This window comes from Diospyros lotus, chromosome 9 (assembly GCF_014633365.1).
Source record: "Diospyros lotus cultivar Yz01 chromosome 9, ASM1463336v1, whole genome shotgun sequence".
Classification (NCBI taxonomy): domain Eukaryota; kingdom Viridiplantae; phylum Streptophyta; class Magnoliopsida; order Ericales; family Ebenaceae; genus Diospyros; species Diospyros lotus.
In genome coordinates, this window is record NC_068346.1 from 4578219 (window position 1) to 4598595 (window position 20377).

Genomic DNA, 20377 nt, shown 5'->3' on the forward strand with positions numbered 1-20377 from the left:
CAAATAGGTGGGATAATAATTTATATTAGACTCATAACCTCATCTATAGGTTCTGAATGTGAAACATCTTATTTGTAAAGCAAGTGTAAAGTTGTATACAAAAACAACTTTTTCCTACCCATGTAAAGTGGAAGTGGACACCCTTTTAGACTCATCATCTCTGCAAACTAAACAGTTATCAATCAATGTGATGGACTAGGCCCTGTGAGGTGCTTAACTAAACGGTACTCAAAAGAGCACACTAGAACTTTCATTGCCATGATGATATCATCCACTGTGTAAATTAACAGTTAAGTCATGTCATGTCAGGAAGTACAGCTATAGCTATCAAGCGGTTCAAAGTTTAAAAACCGATATGATGGTTGAAGGTTACAGAAAATGAGAAAAGAGTTTAAAACTGATAAATAGCATGTAATCAATCAGTATCTTCAGAGTTTTAATATTTCACCAGTTACATAATCTGTAAAACTACCATCCTCAATCAGAGTCATAATGCAGATGTTGGACATAGTCAAGTATGCACATCTCATTTTCCAGTGAATGTAACTAAGTGAGTTTCGAACACTTCTACCAGTCCGGACTAGAAACAAACAAATCCAACCTAGTCCACATGGATGCTAATGTCTTCCATTCAAACAGCAATCATTCTAATTTTGCTCCTAATTTCTCCCATTTTGATCATCTAAGTTCATTTAGACATGAACAGTAAATAGGAATTCAATGAAACATTCAAAAAGAAATAAAAGTTATGTTATTCTTCTTTTTCTTTTATCCATAAAAAGAGCAAACAAACATATAGCATTTTCATTACAAGACCAACTTGTTAAGTAACAAGGAAAACTATGGAATCCACACAGAATTATGTCGAGGCTATGAAATTGCCAGGACTGAGCCACTGGTGCATTACCAATTGATGGCCTGAGTTGGCTTGAACAGATTATCCACTTCTAAGTCATTGTGATCAAATTTCTGGACATAGTATAGGCACTAAATTCTAAGGTTAATTTGTAGAAGTAAGAACCACTCCCACTGCTTTTTTTTCTTTTTTGATTGTTTCAAATATTTCTCATTCATGAACTAAATCCCTTTCTAGCTACGATTTAGCAAAATAACTAACCAGAAGAAGATTAGAAAATTAAACAATGTACACCACTAGAACTGAGTTTGCAAAGATCATCCATATTTTTCACCAGAAATGGAGTTTGATACATCCAGCCATCTGAATTTAAGGGATACAAATAACTAGTATGAAACAAGTAAGCCACCAAGACTCCTGATCCTAGATGGAATACTATGGTGTCGGGATCTCTATGTATGCATAAGTGCAATCAGTCCATCTCATTCCTAAATGGTCTTGCTCAAAACTTTCCTTCTCCCTTTTTCTTTTTCCTATTCCCTTCAGTTGTTTACAACTGAGTAAGGAATCCAAAAGAGAAGCAGCAAATACAGTCGAGACCTGCCGATCATGGAGAATAATATGAATGGTAAACAAGAAAAAACTTGCCTCACCACCTGATTGCAGCAGCTTCTAAAGCAACCATATGTTTTTCCGATTGTAATCTCCCAGAACTGATTTGAAGATCTGAGCTTGTCAATTCTTGTTTTCTTGAAACAAGCCTTGAAGCAGAATGGTCTATGAAACATTTTCCTTGGCAAAATATAATTCCAAACTCATTGAACTTAAAATGTTGGACCCTGAATTGAAACCCGATTCACTGGGCGAGATGTACAGTGGATTTCTAATGAATCTCTGAGGTCAAACCAGATGAAAAAGAAAGAAAATTATGCAGATCAGTAACAATAATGAAAGACAATCTGTAGTAATATGGGTAAAAGAACGTACAGCCAACTGAGTGAGAATTTCCGGATTTGTATCAATGTGCCAATCTGGCTCTAGTTGCCTAACAAAAGATAATCTGCCATTCTCGGTGCTGCAGAATAGAACCTACAGAAAATTAAATGAATGAATTAACTGATCCCTTGAAAATCTATAAAATTTTATCATTCATAAGTGAGAAGGACTACTGATCTAAAGTAAAGAAATAAAGAAAGAAACTTGGCAATGTATTACATTGAACATGCATGATGACAGAAGAAACAGAGCAGGTAAATGGCAGTGCCCTTTGAAAAAGTTTAAAAGGTGTGGGAAGTATTCCACTAAGACCAGGCCTTGATTTAGTACATTCTGTATGTATGGGGCTTCTTGGTATTATGCGTCATTAGGATTAAGTCACATCAATGGATATTAATATTAGATCATTTTAAGAAAGCTATTAACAAACTGTATACATTTTGTTTTCGTGGTAGGCTTAAAGAAATGAGTTTATTGGTTAGAGTTCTAAAAAGTAGAAAATGGCTTCCGGATTTGCAGAAGAAAGAGAGTGAAAATTGATTTGACTTCACAAACAACAGACTGAGAATTTGCAAAAAATGGTTACAGAAAAACAACCAATCCAATGAAGTCAACCATATAGTGATCCTTGGATAAAAATTGCACCGATACAAAAAATGCCCTTAAAACCACCACTTGTCAAAAATCCCAATGACCTAGATCTGGCTCAAATGTTTTGCATTAAGAGGCTGAGGGTGCGATGAGCATCAGAAATAGACAGTCTTTGACGAGTAAACAACAAATTTTAGGACTACCTTGTCCTTCATCAAGCCTCCAGCTGTGAACAGGCCAGCATTTTCCAAAGCTGATATTACTCTTTCCTATAAAAGCAACAACTTTGCAAGTAAGTGCTATATTTATAGACACACATGCACACACAGAAAAGCAGATTAAAGGATGAAAAGTTGTACTACTCCAATCCTCAGTCACAAATTTGTTTATGGAAATCCCTCTCCAACAGCACTCCTTAGAAAATCACAGGAGGTTCCTAGGACTAAATAAGGGTAACGAACTACGGGTTTGAACAGAAAACAGGCACAAAAATCCAACTAATACTGTTAAGTCCTGCAAAGTGAGATGCCCAAACTATTTTTGCTCCAAAACAAAGTCCAATTAATGATTTTCACTAAACTGCCAAAAGAAGACAGACTAGTAAATATCCACCCTGATTGTGTTTTCCTTTTTAAGTGAATGGTTATATATTATACAACAAAACTGCAAGCAAGGAGGCTAACCCTGTATAAAAAGGAGAACAAAGCCCTACCCACAATAAGAGATCAATAAGTCCATCCTAACATTGTGAACATGAAATCACCCAAGTAGGCCACAGCAAACCAGTTGTTTACAACCAGCCTGAAATAACTAAGCCTCGACGTAGGAATATTACCAAACTTGGCAGGTCAATATATGAGTTAAAATAGAGTACCATGCTTGGGCATGCTGCTACACAAGTGCAAGATTAACCATCTTACAAGTAGTGAATCCAAAATTATTAAGCTACAGCAGAGATTGGCTCTATATTAGGGCTTAATTACTAGTTTATGAGATCAAATCTTCCCTACCTAATGGGATTACTTGTGATTGTTGTTGTTTTATGAGGCCAAATCTTCCAAAAAAGATTCAAATACTAGCATTTAAATAAGTAAATAAAAGGGTTCAGGGTCTGTTCCAGAAGTTTTCAATCATGCTCATTACTCATTAGAAACTAGGACAAATAATTGTTATGTCAATTAATTAGTAGTGAAATACATTTTCTGGGGTTGGAAAAGGCTTAAAATAGATCTTCTGAAGTTTTGCAGGCTAAAAGCACTTAATGTTGGACGTAAGAAGGAGAAAGTCAAAGCATACCTAGCTCTAGGTATCACAACTAGGTTTTGACTTCTCCTAGGTTTAGAATTATATCAAAACATTCACAAAGACAGCTACAAAGCCTCAGACAACTTAAAAAAAAGCTCAACTCAAATGCATTAGAAGCATTATAAGATAACAACAATAGAGAACTTGATACAGTCAAGAACCCAATGGATAATCATAAATTTTAAGATCTTTTAATTTTTATTTGATTAGGACAATTAGTACTAGTTTTATATAATTAGTACCATGTAAGTTTATCTTCAAGTATTTTTTTTATAGAAATTTTAACAGATTTTGTGATGGACTTAAAGCTATAGATTAGTAATTAGATAGGATAAGGAGTTTTATCAAGCATACACATATGACTAGTTGATGTATCAGGTTGTGTTTTAACGGATAAAAGTTAAATTTTCACATAGCTTTGAGCTAGTTCTCTCTTCTCTTCCTTTGTTCCTTTGTCTTATCTGCCTTTCTCTTCTCTCTGGTTTCTTCTTTGTCCTCTTCTTCTTTTCCTCCATCAGTTTTGCATCAGAATTTCCAATAGTATTTTACTCTTATTGAAAAACTAACACTTCTGAATTCCAAGACCTATCTGAATCTACTCAAGACCAATGCCTGGAAAAATAATTTCAACAAGATGGCTTCAAAGGAATTTTGTATTATGACCACAAATGCTAACAAGGAGACTTAAGAATTATTTGGAGCTCAACAAGATAAAAGTAAGTATTCACCTCGCTTTCATCATCAAGAATCCTTTCCATCAGATATATTTCACAGATTTTACTGATTTCTAGCAGAATTTCCACAACAGATGATCTTACAGTTGCATGCTCCTACAAGATCATGAAACTATTAAGTTCAGTGATTAAAACCATCTAGCAGATGACAAAAGGCAGTCAAAGTAACCTGAAGTTCTTCAGGGCTGCTCTCTTCAAGAACCACTCCAAGCAACTGGCAGGTCACCTGAGAGAGAGAGAGAGAGAGATGTTAGGGAACAAACCAAGCCTTCAAAAAAACTTGGAACAAAATCCCGCACACACACAAGACAAAATTCACATGGTTCAGTAAAGAATGCCTATGTCTAGGGCTGCACTAGGTGTTTTTCACTATTTGAGTAGGTTAAAATTACAAGAATTATGCCCACATATTTATAGAAGAAAACTAGGGCAAATAGAACTCCTAAACTGGGCAAACTACAGAGAAGCAAAAAAATCAGCAGCACTCACACAAGAAATAACCTTTCCAAAATATGAACATCTAGAAAGAACACGTACCTTTCTGCTGCCATGCAATTTCTTCTTTATTCGTTGTGCAAGTGATAACTACAAATTGGACAAACACCGATCCTAACATAAGTTGAGTCAATGAGAAGAAGGTGAAATATTTAGCAACTTGTAATAGTTACCTCTGCTGGAGGACGGAAGTCATCAACTAATTCAACATCCTTCGCACTTTCAACTGGCTGACAAGGACCAATATTAGTTGATGTGGAACCTGTTTCTTGCTGCTCCCTTATCCGGGGTCTTGCTGGTGACCTCAAGAATTTCCATGTAAATAGTACAGCAATTGCAAAACCTGCCAAAGCTCCTAGTGATCCAGCCCTCTAAAAATGAGGATAAATGTTATAAACTAATCAGTTCTACCAGGAAATCATCAGACCAGACATGTAAGGTACATTTGGGTTATTTCACTTATGCTGTTCAATTGGTTACCTGATCCATAAACCCATAAGTCACCTTTGTTGCCTTCAACTAACACTTTTGAGCAAGGACTCATGGTGTTAAAAGTGGTATCAAAGTCAACCCAGCACCACTACTGCATCAGTTTAGGTTAAGTAGGTAAATTGAGATATGAGATTCTTGGCCTGACAAGAACACCAGTGTCACGAAAGGGTCCTGAGAACAGCTGATTCGAGTAGATAGAATTTTAATTTGTTTTCGCTTACTAATGTAATTTCCCTATTGCTGTAATTTTGCTCTTTTTACTGCTGTAACTCCACTATTAATATTAGTTAGTAAGGCTGACAGATTCCCCACGTGGAGGGGGGTAGAATAAGACAAAAGGAGTGGTTATAACTGAATGGGGAAAGGATCTGTTGTGGCAGCACCTCCACCTATTGGTTGTATATATATTCCTAAGCTATGCTGGGAAGAGGATCATCGAATTGAATATCAGAATCGATTTCTTCCTTCTATTGCTTTTATTACTCTCTTTCTTCTCTCACTCTCTTTCTTTCTCGCTCTGTTATGTTCTGCTCCGATAGAAATCATCTCCTAATCCATTCTGGGCTAGGAGCGTTCCAAATTCACGGGAGAGCCGTGACATTTTGGAATTAGAGCCACCTTTCCTCGGTCGGTTTAGGAGGAAGACGATGATGGCAGAAGGGACCCGCATGAAGAATTTAAAATCCCAATTGCAACAAGCCAGCTCGGCCATGACCGATTGCAAAAATCAGATCGATCAGTTGGAATTAGGAGCTACCCAAAGTCATGAAGCGATCATGGTGTTGGATCGTCGAGTGGAGAGCACCATGGATGGATTAGAGTGGAGGTTGGAAGGGTCCATTGCAAGGGTGCAAGATGAACTGGGTGCACAAATGCAACAGTTCATAGTCATGTTTGCTTGTCTGAACCAGGTAAGATTGTCTCCTGATTTTCCACCTAGAGAGCATACATAACCAATCCTACAAAGGAATAGGGCGAACAGGGGACAGGGGACTTCGGAGATTGAGGTGGACCCTGAGGAGGAGTTAGTAGGATTGATGGGCAGGGATCGGGAAGGCCTTGTAAATCATCAACATCTGGGGTTTCCAATGCCCTGGATGGAGATTCCCACATTCGAGGGAGTCAATCCTCGATGGTGGCTGAGAAAGTGTGAAAAGATGTTCGAGTGGTATGGTGTTCGCGAGAGACAGAGAGTACCATTGGTTGTAGCCTATTTCAATGAGGTGGTTGACGCATGGTACCAAGGGAGCATTAGACGGGAGGATTTACACTTGGGAGGAATTTTCTAAAAGGTTGTGTGAAAGGTTTGGGGAGAGAAGTATGGTGGACATTATAGAAGAATTCAACAAACTGGTAGTGTGGAGAGCTAACAAAAATGTTTTGAAGAATTGAGATCTCTCATGATCCAACATAATCCTCACCTATCAGAGACCAAATTTGTGTCGAGTTATCTAAGTGTCCTTAATGATGAGCTCAGGCCGATGGTGAAGGTGTTGAGGCCTCAGTTAGTGGAGCACACCTCAGAGAATGCTAGGCTACAAGAGTTGGTAGTAGAAGCCTTAATGAGGAAGCAAAGAACCAAACGAAGGGAATGGTAGTAGGATCATCTAGTGCAGTTGGAAGGAACCCCAACTGGGATCTGATAAAAGGAAATAGCAGGGTGAGAGGGGTGGTAGGCCCTAACCCAACTCCTTTAGGAGAGCAACAAAGGGAACAAAGGAGATTAGCGGGATTGTGCTTCTGAGATTGTACTGCTAGAAGGGGATGAGGAGACTGACCAAGAGTTAACAGAAGAAGACGAGGAAGGGGCCAAGGAAGACAATGGAGAAATATCAATCCATGCCTTGAAAGGGGTAGCCAACAACAAAATAATAAAGGTGGAAGGACAAACTAAGGGAAAAGGCCTAATGGTCTTAATTGACAGTGGAAGTACCCATAGTTTTCTAGATGAAGGCATGGCTAAAAACTGAAATGTCAACTCACAAGGACACCACCCTTGAGTGTGATCGTGGTTAATGGCCAAAGGGTGATGAGTACCTTAGCTTGTAATGGGTTTTATTGGGAGATGCAAGGTGAAAAATTTGAAGCAGACCTAAGGTTGTTACAGTTGGGGGGATGCGATGTAGTATTGGGAGTAGATTGGATGAAAGGAATAAGCTCAATTAGCTTTGACTTTAACCGGATGGAGGTGTCATTTGAAAAGGAGGGGAAAATGATGATATTGACAAGAGGTAAAGAGGCCAGGACATGCAAGATAATAACAGGGAAGAGGTTCCAGAAACTACTTAAAGGAAAATGGAGTCAGCTTGCTAGTCTTTTCTCCATCATAGCAGCCAAGGAACTCCAAGGAGGGCACAGGAAGGCCTACCTGACTGTCAACTCAATTGGGGAACTCCCTAACCAAGTAAATCACTTAGATTGTAATAATGAATTGCTGGCAGAATATGAGGACCTTTGCATGGAACCCAAATCCCTACCTCCCACCAGATCATTTGATCATACAATTCACCTAAAGACAAATACCGAACCTGTTAATGTGAGATCCTATCGATATCCTCCGCTTCAAAAGAGTGAAATAGAGAAAATGGTTAGGGAAATGCTCCAACAATCCATTATTAGACCCAGCCAAAGCCCCTTTGCTTCTCCTGTCTTATTAGTAAAAAAAAAGATGGATCATGGCAATTTTGTGTAGACTACCGCCAACTTAATGCCATGACCATCAAAGACAAATTCCCTATACCTTTGGTGGAAGACCTCTTAGATGAACTTCAACAAGCCCAATTCTTTTCAAAACTTGATTTGCGTTCGGGGTACCACCAAATTAGGATGAGACGGGAAGATATACATAAGACAGCCTTTAGGAGTCACCGTGAGCATTTCAAATTCTTGGTGATGCCATTTGGGCTTACCAATACCCCGGTCACCTTTCAATCCTTAGTGAACAGAATATTCGAACCCTACCTTCGAAAATGTATCCTTATGTTCTTTGATGACATGCTAGTCTACAACCCTTCCCTTAACCAGCACCTAATTCATCTTAAGACCACTCTGGACATCCTCAGATCTAACCATCTTTTCATTAAGAAATCTAAGTGTGCATTTAGTCAAGGGCAAATGGAATATTTGGGACACATCATATCCAAAGAAAGGGTTAGCACTGATCCAAAAAAAGTGGAAGCTATGGTGTCCTGGCTGAGGCCTAATTCAATGAGAGCTCTAAGGGGGTTCCTCAAACTGACTAGGTATTATCGTCGGTTCGTTAGAAACTATGGAATCCTTAGCAAGCCACTAACAAAATTTTTGAAGAAAGGGAATTTCAGCTAGGGCTTGAGGCTGAAGGGGCCTTTGAGAAGTTGAAGGAAGGCATCAATGGGGTGCCGGTATTAGGGCTGCCTGACTTTAGTAAGCCCTTTGTCCTAGAGACAGATGCTTGTGGGAGTATTGTAGGAGCGGTCCTAGCTCAAAAGGGAGGCTATTGGCATTCTTAAGCCAAGCTTTGGGCCCAAAACATTTGGGACTTAGCATATATGAGAAGGAGTTTCTCGCAATGTTGATGGTTGTAGATAAATGGAGGCATTACTAGGAAGCGAGTAGGTTTATATTCAAAACGGACCACAAAAGTTTAAAGTTTCTGTTACAGCAAAAACTACAAACACAATTGCAAAGAAAAGGCATGGCCAAATTGATGGGTTTAGACTACTTGATACAATACAAGAAGGGAAAAGAAAATGTGGTTGCAGATGCACTTTCAAGGTGTCATGAGGAGGGAAGTGCAACAGCCATAACCGTTGTCATTCCCAAATGGTGCCAGCAAGTGATAAAGAGCTATGCAAGAGATGAAAAAGTGAGAGCATTACTGAAAAAGGTAGCCGTGGGATCTGAAGGGGTTGAAGGGTATATACCTTGATGGATGGGATGTTGAGATATCAAGGCCAAATTGTAATTGGGAATAATGAAGATCTCAGGAGGAGAATCCTGCAATCACTACACGAGTCTCCATTGGGGGGTACTCGGAGATCCAGAACACTTACCTATGGGTGAAGCAACTCTTTCATTGGTCAGGGTTGAGGGCCGAGGTAAGAAAGTTTGCGTTATGCTGTGACATTTGCAAAAGGTGCAAAACTGAGAATGTGGCCTACCCTAGACTCTTACAACCCCTGTTAGTGCCCGAGCAATCTTAGTCTAGTGTCTCTATGGATTTCATCGAAGGGTTGCCTAAGTCGGAAAGGAAGGACAATATAATGGTTGTTGTAGACCGATTCACCAGATTTGCTCATTTTATAGGATTGGTCCATCCTTATATAGTCTAAGAAGTGGCTAGAATCTTTATGGATCAGGTGGCAGCTCTACATGGGGTTCCTAAGACAATTATCTCTGATCGTAACAAGGTTTTTACAAGTATTCTATGGAAGGAGCTTATGAGAGTGTTGGGCACTAAGTTGAATATGTCGTATGCTTATCATCCCCAAACATATGGGAATACTAAGCGGGTAAATCAAGGCTTGGAAAATTATTTGAGGTGTATTTGCATCTTCCAGCCCAAGAGTTGGCATAGATGGCTCTCCTTAGCCTAGTAGTAGTACAACTCTAGCCACCACTCCTCCTTAAAAATGTCTCCCTTTGAAGCTCTCTTCGGGTACAAGCCTCCTCTATTACCGGCTATAAGAGAACATCCCACTACAGCCTCAGTAAAAAATACTTGCAGTAGAGAAGGGTGGTATTGCAACAACTAAAACAAGAGTTGGGTTTAGCTCAAAATAGGATGAAGCAAGTTGCAGATAAGAAAAGAAGTGATAGAGAATTTAAGGTGGGGGATAAGGTATATTTGAGATTGAGGAAACCCCATTTGAAGGCTATTACTCAAAGGTTGGTCTCAAAGCTTGCTCCCAGGTATTTTGGTTCGTTTTCCATACTGGAGAGGATGGGTAAGGTGGCTTACTGTCAATAGCTTCTGGAGGGGACCCGAATCCATCCGGTTTTCCATATTTCCTTACTAAAGGAAATAGCAGGGTCTGAGTAAGTGAACCCAGCAATGCCCAACATTCAAGAAGAGGCGAGTAAAGTGGAAGAATTGGAAGCTATTTTGGATAGGAGGGTGGTTTACAACTGTCACATTCCTAGGGTTAGCTAGGATTGTGATAGGAATTAGGAGAGAAATCAGAATTAAAGGAAGAGGGAAATCAGTAGAAAGAGAGAGAGATATTAAGAGAAAAGGGGGAAGAAACAAAAGGGAGGATTGGAGTCGACTAAGTCCGAAACGTGGTGGAGTTAGGCGATCTAGAGTCGGAACTGAAAGACGAAGTAGCATCAGGCCATTAGACGGATCCGATTAGGCAACTAGAGTAGGAAGGCGAGTAGTGGAGACAGGCGTGATAACGGCGACTCCTACAGGAGTTCTAGTTGAACGGAACTCCAAGACGAGCAAGGCCTTCCCATTCTTGGAGGTGTTTGCAGGAGAATTTTGAAGAAATTGTAGCCATCGATTCTCAATTTTGGAGAATTTCACTGGTTGCATCACAATCGCTCAAGGAAGGTGAGTTGCCCAGACAATTCCAGCAGAGAATTTCGGGGATCTGGAGGAATTCCAGCGATCTAGAAGCTTGTTCGATTTTTGGAGCAGTGGTGAACGAAGGTGATTGAGCAGTCCGACAAACTTTCCTTGTCACGACAAAATTCGGGATTTCTGTTATTGCAAACATGGTTCAGGGAGGTGACCACAAAGCATTTCGCGATCCGGTAGTAGATCGAAGCGGGTGAACATCTCTTAGATTAAATTCCAATAAAATTCTATAGCCAGGACGGACACCAATCCACGGTAGGTGTCGATGCTAACCGCGATGCAGTGGGTTGGACTCTAGAGTGTCTTGATATAGTGGGTGTTGAGATTTGGACTCAAGAGTGGGTGTAGCGATTGAACTGGCAGTGAATTTTGGTGATTTTGGAATCAGAAGCGATTGCAAATTGTGCTAGGAACCTTGGACGGTGATTGGCCAGTAGTTGTTCCTTGGCTACGATTTTGATTTGAGTTAAAGGCAGGGAAATCAGTTTCCATAGTTAAGGTCTAGGTTGAGAAGGCTTGAAGGTGACTTAGCCTGGCAGGTGCGACGATGTTTTCGGCAACTCTGGTGAATTGATTGAGTAGCGAATTCCAAAGTCTAGTGAATCAACGGAACTGGAAGTTCCAACAACTACCCACATATCACTTTCTTAAGGTTACGAAGATTGAGCTTGGGCTGATAGCTGAGGCCGAACGTGGAAGGAAAAGCAGATTCGAGCCCAGTCGATTCTAGTGGTGAAGCTAGCAGCCAGTGTTCGAATATCTGCAGGCGTAACAGGAGATGATTCGGTTGTGAAATCTGGTAATCTTGAGAAGTGGAAGTGCGAAGCAAATCCCAATGAACTCCAACAATTTCGATAGATCCAAGTTGAAGGCCGAGGCAATCAATTTTAGTGATTAGAAGTCCAACGACTAATAACAGCGAATCAGTGAAGAGGATTCCACAAGAGGTGATTCCAATCGAATTCTAGGTTGCTAGTAAGGTAAACAAAGGGTAATTTCGACTTTGAATTCTGGTTAACTTTGTTTGAATTGGAGAGGCGAAGAAGAGCAGTATGTATATAGCTCCTTAGTCTTCAAAGTATGTTGATTATGAAAAACCGGCTAAGGGGAGCAGTGCACGTAGGAGACCATTGGAGCCTCAATTGCAGCAGAAGAATGCTTTATTTTCAATTGGAATGGAGCCTCAATGACAGCCAAAGAAGGCTGCATTTTCAATTGGCAGCAACAGGGATAAGAAGCAGTGTAGCCAGAAGAATCAAACATGGGGAAGGAAGTTTGAGAATGAGTCTAGCCGAAGGGACAAAGAAACAAGCAGTGGAATTCATGAAGAGTGCGAGGAATTTGGTCGTATGTTCTGTGAGAAGCTGCAGGAGTTTGCGATGATATTGATCAAAAAGTATCATTACAATTTCCCCGCTGAATACTTCGATAATTATCACGAAAATTTTAATAAATAGGACTTCCTTAAAATGGAGCAGCCGAATGAGAAGTTAAGATTATGGAAGAGCGATTCATTGCTTACTTTAGATTTTGGGCTGAAAAAGAAGTATTCTAATTTCAGCAGCAATAACAAGAAGGATGACTACAATATCGGAAATGGTATTGGTGGTGAATGGCATTATCCAAAGGGAATCGGTAACAATCAGGTGGATAGGATAATAGATGCAAAGGTGCCACCGAATATTTTTGAAAAAGAAGTTCATATAAAGGAAAAATCCAGCATACACAAAGAAGAAGAGGTTGTTGGATTGCCAACATGGAAACAGGAAATTCTGACAGAAAAAGTAGTTAAGATTGTTGGATGCTAATTTCTCTTTCATTCAAGGGAAATCTTTTACGAGTTATGATTCTAAAAGTAGTTCTCTCCACCTACAGCAGATTCAAAGTGGTGAGGAATTTTGGAAGCCAATGGTAGCTGGGGAAAAGCTAAGGGAGGTAGCTGAAGAAGTCAAAGGTGTTATCGAAGAGAATAAGACTTCTGTTGTTGTGTCGTTTTTTACTCCTATTAGAATTAAGTTAATAAGTCATACCATAAAACTCTGGGAGAGAGTAATAGAGCAGAGACTCAAAAAAGAAACAGACATCTCGGAAAATTAATTTGGTTTCATGCCTGGTAGGTCAACAATTGAAGCTATATACCTACTGAGGCGCCTAATGGAAAGGTATCGGGATCATCAGAAGGACCTGTATATGGTGTTTATAGATCTAAAAAAGGCCTATGATAGGGTCCTTAGAGAAGTATTATGGAGGGTTTTAGAGAAGAAATGAGTCTGAATAGCCTATATACAAGCCCTTAAGGACATGTATCACGGTGCAGAGACAAGGGTTAGAACATGCAGAGGGGATACTGAACCGTTTAAAATTACAATGGGACTGCATCAAGATTCTACACTAAGTCCATACTTATTTGCCTTAGTAATGGATGAACTCACTAAACACATTCAGACAAAGGTGCCATAGCGTATGTTATTGGCAGATGACATAGTGTTGGTGGATGAAACAAAAGAGGGAGTGAACACTAAGCTTGAGTTGTCGATAAACAATTTAGAATCTAATGGATTTAAATTAAGTAGAAGGAAAACATAATATATGGAATGTAAATTTACTAAGAATGCAAGAGTAGAGGATGTTATAATAAAATTGGAAGACCAAATCATACAAAGAAAAGACCATTTTCAATATTTGGGATAAGTGATTCAAAAAGATGGAGAAATTCACGAGATGTCACGCATAGAATTAAGGTAGGTTGGCTAAAATGGAGAAATGTATCAGGGGTGTTATGTGATGGTAAAATCCCATTAAAATTGAAAGAAAAATTCTATGGGACAACTATAAGACCAATTTTGTTGTATGGCTCAGAATGTTGGGCAGTCAAATACCAGCATAAGCAAAAGGCGAGCGTAGCGGAGATGGGGATGCTAAGATGGATGTGTGGCCATATAAGAAAAGATAAAATTAGAAATGAGGTTATTCGTAATAAGGTAGGAGTAGTGCCAATCGAGGAAAAGATTAGAGAAACTAGATTAAGATGATTTGGTCATGTGAGAAGAAGACCAAGAGACGCTCCTATGAGGAGAGTTGATGAAATTGAACAATTAATCAAAAAAATAGGTAGAGGCAGATCCAAGAAGACTTTGGGAGAGACATTAAAGTTTGATATGAAGTGTATGGGTCTAAATGAAGATATGACAAAAGACAGAAATACATGAAAGTCTAGAATTCATGTAGCCGACTCCACCTAGTGGGATAAAGGCTGGATATGTTGTTATTGTTGTTGTTTGGAAAATCTGAGATGTTGTCTACTGCATGGTGGGATGAACCAATGGCTGATTGTATTCTTAAAGTGGAGACCAATCTTAATTGGGCAGCTATTGTAGAAGGTAGGTGTATTGGATTTGAACTCTATTAGGTTGCTCCTATTGAAGTTCTAGGCCAAATTAGGATTGGGTTTGATCTTGGACACTTAAGAATGAGGAAGAAGAAAAGGCCTAGAAGGAGAAAGAAATAAAGATAAATCAAATAGAGAAGGTGGGAATTGGATGAACCACTAGCTACTTGCTGCAAGGTCTTGGGGACAAAAACTCTCTCAAGGAGGGGGAATTGTCATGACCCTAAAGATTATCTAAGGATATATTAGTAAATATAATAGTAGGAGTTTAAATTCCCTTTTGTATTTTTTGTTATAGGACTTTGTCTTTAGCTAATAGGCAGTTGGGTTGTTTGTTACAAAACTTACAATGCACATGGGTACAAGTGGGAGGCTGTTAGGCTATATATAAGCCACAACTGAAGATGGAAGATCAAGCTTGAATTAATTGAATGAATATTCTCATTTCTCTCTCTAAGATTTCTCTCCAATCTCCCTCTTGTTTCTTAAACATGGCCTCGATAGTCATCTCCTGTAGCCTTGCACTATCAGTAGCCTGCTTAACTATCCGGGGCTGCATCATCTTTACCATGGATCTCACTTCTTCTCCTAATCCACTTGTGAAACTTGATACAAAGTACTCTTCAATTAGGTGGGGTTGGTGCATTACCATTAGGGATCTCAACTCCTCGAACTTCAGTTAATAGGTCTGCACTGTCCCATCCTGCCTTAGCTTATTGAACTCCTCGATCGCATCCCTCAAATCTCTATCTCCAAATCTCGCACAAAGGTCCTCTGCAAATACATGCCAAGGACTCCCCTCCTTCGATGTAAGCCAACCCTGAAACCATGCATCTCCCATATCATTCAAGTAAGCCGCAGCCAAAGTTACCTTCTGCTGTTCTTGAACTTGATACAATGAGAACACCCTTTCACACCTCCTTATCCACCATTTTGGATGTTCACCCTCAAATGGTGGAATCTCCAATTTCAGCACTAGAAAATTTGGTTGGGTTCAATTCCCCTGTACTCCATACCTCCTATTTTCACCTAGGGTCTCTATATCGAATTCAAAGTCCGAAGTACCCTCCTGACATTGCTCCGCTCCTACTCCAGGGAATATGGGCTCTGTCCTTTCCCTAGGCAGAAATTCCACCGACAACCTTCCCGACTGTTGTGATGCAAACATCCGTATGAACATTTGCATTTGCTCCATCACCTGCTCATGCAACAAAGTACTCTGCTCCCGATTTTCTTCACGCCACCTCCCCGTCGCCTGATCAATACGGGTATCCACCCCAGTTCCAATCAAAGACTCCAAGGATCCTAGCCTCGACTGCATCTCCACCATGGCTATCGTCACTTGCTGTAATTGGGACTCCATCTGCCTCATTCTCGTCCCATCAACCATTATGTCAATATTATAGTATTCGCTCGACGCCCAAGAGCGAGCTCTGATACCAAATTGTCAGGTCCGGAAGATCTGACTAAGGATTTCTCAATCAATAGGTTGATCGAGATAGAGTTGGGAGAGGGAAATCAGAGAGAAATGAGGGAGAAAGAGAGAAATCAGAGAGGATTCTAGAGAATTAAGTTGTAATATTGCTTGGATTACAGCGCCTATGAAATCGTTTCTGGAATTCTTCTTCGCCTTCAGCCAAGAATTGTAGGCTCTACTTCAAATCGGCTTGTTTACTTCAAAATCGGATCGAACAACTACTAAATGTTAGAACTCACAGTCGAGGAACGACTGCTCTGATACTAATTTGTCACATTCCCATGGTTAGCTAGGATTGTGATAGGAATTAGGAGAGAAATCAGAATTGAAGGAAGGGGGAAATCAGTAGAAAGAGGGAGAGATATTGAGAGAAAATGGGGAAGAAACAAGAGGGAGATTGGAGAGAAATCTTAGAGAGAGAAATGAGAATATTCATTTAATTAATTCAAGTCTGATCTTCCATCCTCAGCTGTGACTTATATATAGCCTAACAGCCTCCCACTTGCACCCATGTGCATTGTAACAAACAACCCAACTACCTATTAGCTAAAGACAAAGTCCTATAACAGAAAATACAAAAGGGAATTTAAACTCTTACTATTATATTTACTAATATATCCTTGGGTAACCCCTAGGGTCATGACAACAGCAAAAAAGTTCCACTCATCCAAGTGCTGGTGAAGTGGCAGGGTGGTACAACAGGAAGCAACACATGGGAGTACCTGCCTGATTTACTCGAGCGATTCTCAAGAGCTGCCAGCCTCCTCAGCATTTCTTGAGGACAAAAGAGGTGTAAGGGAGGGGGAATTGTCACAAAAGGGTCCTAAGAATAGCTGATTCAAGTAGATCAAATTTTAATTTGTTTTCGCTTACTAATGTAATTTCCCTATTGCTGTAATTTTGCTCTTTTTATTGCTGTAACTCCACTATTAATATTAGTTAGTAAGGCTGAAAGATTCCCCACGTGGAGGGGGTAGAATAGGACAAAATGGGTGGTTATAACCGAATGGGGAAAGGATCTGTTGTGGCAACACCTCCATCTATCGATTGTATATAATATATTCCTAAGCTATGTTGGAAAGAGAATCATCAAATTGAATATCAGAATCGATTTCTTCCATCTATTGCTTTTATCACTCTCTTTCTTCTCTCACTCTCTTCCCAGTCACTCTCTTTCTTCCTCGCTCTGTTTTGTTCTGCTCCGATAGAAACCATCTCCTAATCCATTCCGGGCTAGGAGTGTTCCAAATTCACGGGAGAGCCGTGACAACCAAGACTTAAAAGACATGAGTTTTTCATGACTTAATCCCATATCAATAGTCTACCGATAAGGTCTTGGATATATTACTGTCATATGAAACCATAAGTCAACTTTATCTAGCCCTTTTGAGTGAGGACATGTGATGTTATAACTGCTGTCAAACCCAACTTGGGATGACTACCACATGGGTGCAGATTAGGAAAATGTTCTGAAAGTAGCTTGAGTTAGGTTGAGATATGGAATTCCTAACATATAAAGGGCACCAAAAGTAAAAGGGAGGGGAGTTTTTCATGACCCAATTTCATATCATTAGTATATTAGAGATGTCTTAGGTACATTACATGGTCCTATGAACCCATAAGTCACCTTTAGCTAGCACTTTTAGGCATTGTAGTGGTCTCAGGTTGGCTGTAAACACCACTTGTAACAGCAAGAGTCTTCACTCAAAAGTGGTACTTAAAGGTGGCTTATGGCTTAATTAGACCAAGTAATATACCCAACACCTCTTCAATGGACTACCAATGTGAGATTGGGTCATGATAAATACCCTATGACACCAATGGCAAACTCAATACCTTGTCCAGTATGGTACTCACAACCATACAGGCAACTGCCAGATTGTCCAACACAAGTTCAAACACTCCACTTAGGAACGAGTTCTACTTTTTTGTTAGCTCACCTCAAAATATCAAGCATGTTATTTTCCTTCAATGATATCATGAAGTAAATGTATGTCGAACAGTGGGACATGTGTTTGACTTGGCATATTCCTTTGGATTTGATTGGTTGCAGATGCATAAAATGAGGATCCTTAAAATTTTCCCCCTTTTTGTGAAATGACATTGGCTGGAGTGCAGGAGAAATTCATACCATCAAACCAAGCTATCATACAGGAAGACGATATTGAATATGTAAGATACCATACACATGTATTATTATGTAATATTTTGGAAAATCTGAACCTAGATCTTTTGATCTTGATGACCTCTGTCAGTCAAGGTACATAGGAAAACTACAACACATAACCAACTGGAAACTTTTAGATGCAAGATTTGCCCCAGCAGAGATGTAGGAAATTCCAAGCAGAAAGGCTAAAGACTTGAGTTACATGAAAGGAGAAGCAAAAAGATGTTCTATGACAAGCAGAGAGGGCAAGAGAAACAGAAGAGAAGGCTATAGATGACAGGTATGATAATAGTGTAGCCAATTGGATCAGAATGAGGAGAGAACAAAGTGTCTAATAGATTCCTTTGAGCTATAAGTCTATTCACTAGGAAATGGCCATAGGACAGGTTTGGACCAAGGACCCCTCTCCCTATCCTTGTTCCCTTGGGGTATGTTCACTTCTAAACTAAAACCCTTACAGATCCAATAACCTTCTAGATAGCAAGTCCTTTTTGCTCTTTCCTCTTCAAACTTTCAGAATTCATCTCTTATGGAAAATTTCTTCCAAAAACAGCCACATTTGTTTTGTTCTTTCATGTTATCCTTAGTCACGTAATATTTAGATGCCTTTAGCAAGAGCAACATACACTTCCCCCCCCAATTCATGACAGCCATCACCAAAGCACCTTTAGATTGAATCACAAAAAAGTGTTGGGAACTCAATCTTTAGCAGAAACTGCACTGCAAGTATACAGCCAACAAACAACTCACAAACAATTCCCCTGCACAAATGGAAGCTTCCATTTCTAAGTCTACGCAGATGAATACATTCAAATTCAGCAACAATATGCCCCCATCATCTTATTGAAGCCCTTTTGTCTGTCCCAACATCTGCGAACTAACGCCATTTCTAAATTGGCTTATTCATAAATTGGATAATCTGTGTGTAAAATTGTATGAACAAAACAACTAAAAAACGCGCAAATCTTACAAATTGACGAAATTTTGAATTAAAGGCAGTCGAGATAAAACGATTTCTATTTCGCAGCAAACGGACAATGAGGAGAAGACAGGTGTTAAAGTCAAGAGAAACAAATGTGCATGGCATAGTTTTTTATTTCCACGAAGGAATAAGATCTTCAGATTCAACTTCAACCACAACCACTCTCTCTCTCTCTTTCGCGTTTTCTCGACAACCAAACATACAATTTAACCTGTCCAGTCGTATCCATGCAGAAAACCGGGGGATCTCAAGGACGTACCTTGTGATTGGCGAGAACGAATACTATCTGAGCAAATTTGCGATTGAATCGTTTGGCAATGCTCTTGAAGATGATGAGAACGCTTTGACTGGGCTTCTGAGCATCCGCCATCTCTGATCTCTGTCCACAGCCGTCGGGATAGGAAACCTTCTTCCACGGGCCGCAGCTGATATCGGAAAGTGCTTTCGTTGTCAGCAAGGAAAGTGATTACTGTGTTGAAAAATAAAACACTTATTTGTAAATCACTTATTTAATAAAACTGTTGTCGTTCTTAAAGGGAGTTGCCATTTTGGTGCTAATAAATCATTTATTTATAATTTTAAATAATGTTATGGTATTTTTGAATTAGGTAGACGTCAGTCCTATTTTAATGTTCTAATATTTTTTATTAAAAAATATAATTAAAATTTTAAATCTCAAATTTTAAATTATAATCAAATGAGTATAAAATAGCTAATTAAAATAAATTATAACAATTAATTTAAATTCTAACAATTAACTAAAATACAAATATTTATATATATAATTGATTAACCAAAATAAAAATAATTATATGTATAATTGATTTGTAACTTGTGAATCCAAAACATTCATTCTCTTTTTGCGTATCTTTTTATTGCCTTCTTCCTTCAATAGCTCACACCCATCGCCCTCGCTCGGTTGTTCTTTGCTGCTCGTCCTCGTTGGTCGCCACATCATCCTTGTCGGTTCTCTCCTCGGTCGCTCGCCTTGCTCTCGCTTGCTGCCTCTCTCAACTACTTTTGCTCTATCGCTCATCGTCTCGCCCTTGCCCTCACCCTTGTTGGCTCACTCATTCGCCCCTCCGTCGCTCGTTGATCAATCGTTGCCTCACTAGTCAATCCCTGCTTCTCTGGCTCTCTCTCACCTCGCTTGCTAAACCCTTGTTTTAGGTAATACATGTATTTGTAGAAATTGAAATATAGCCGTTGAATTTTACCATTGAAAAATGCAATCTTTCTTTTTTTTTCTCTCTCCATGGATTGAAAAAATGGCACCGCAAGAAAATTGTTACCATTTTGTAACCCCATATGCCACTCTTGTTGGAGTGAAAAAA

The 20377-nt window shown here is 39.5% G+C and overlaps 1 protein-coding gene across 1 annotated transcript; it reads right to left on the bottom strand.

Annotated features, from left to right (window-relative positions):
* Positions 1 to 1135: 1135 nt before the first annotated feature.
* Positions 1136 to 19517, bottom strand: LOC127809887 (peroxisome biogenesis protein 22-like). The gene is made up of 8 exons (XM_052349041.1): positions 19303 to 19517; positions 5151 to 5348; positions 5020 to 5067; positions 4652 to 4708; positions 4477 to 4578; positions 2647 to 2712; positions 1844 to 1945; positions 1136 to 1750 (listed from the first exon to the last, which is right to left on the bottom strand). The coding sequence occupies exons 1-8, from the start codon at positions 19411 to 19413 to the stop codon at positions 1634 to 1636; spliced, it is 801 nt and encodes a 266-aa protein (XP_052205001.1). The 5' UTR covers positions 19414 to 19517; the 3' UTR covers positions 1136 to 1633.
* Between the last annotated feature and the right edge of the window lie 860 nt (positions 19518 to 20377).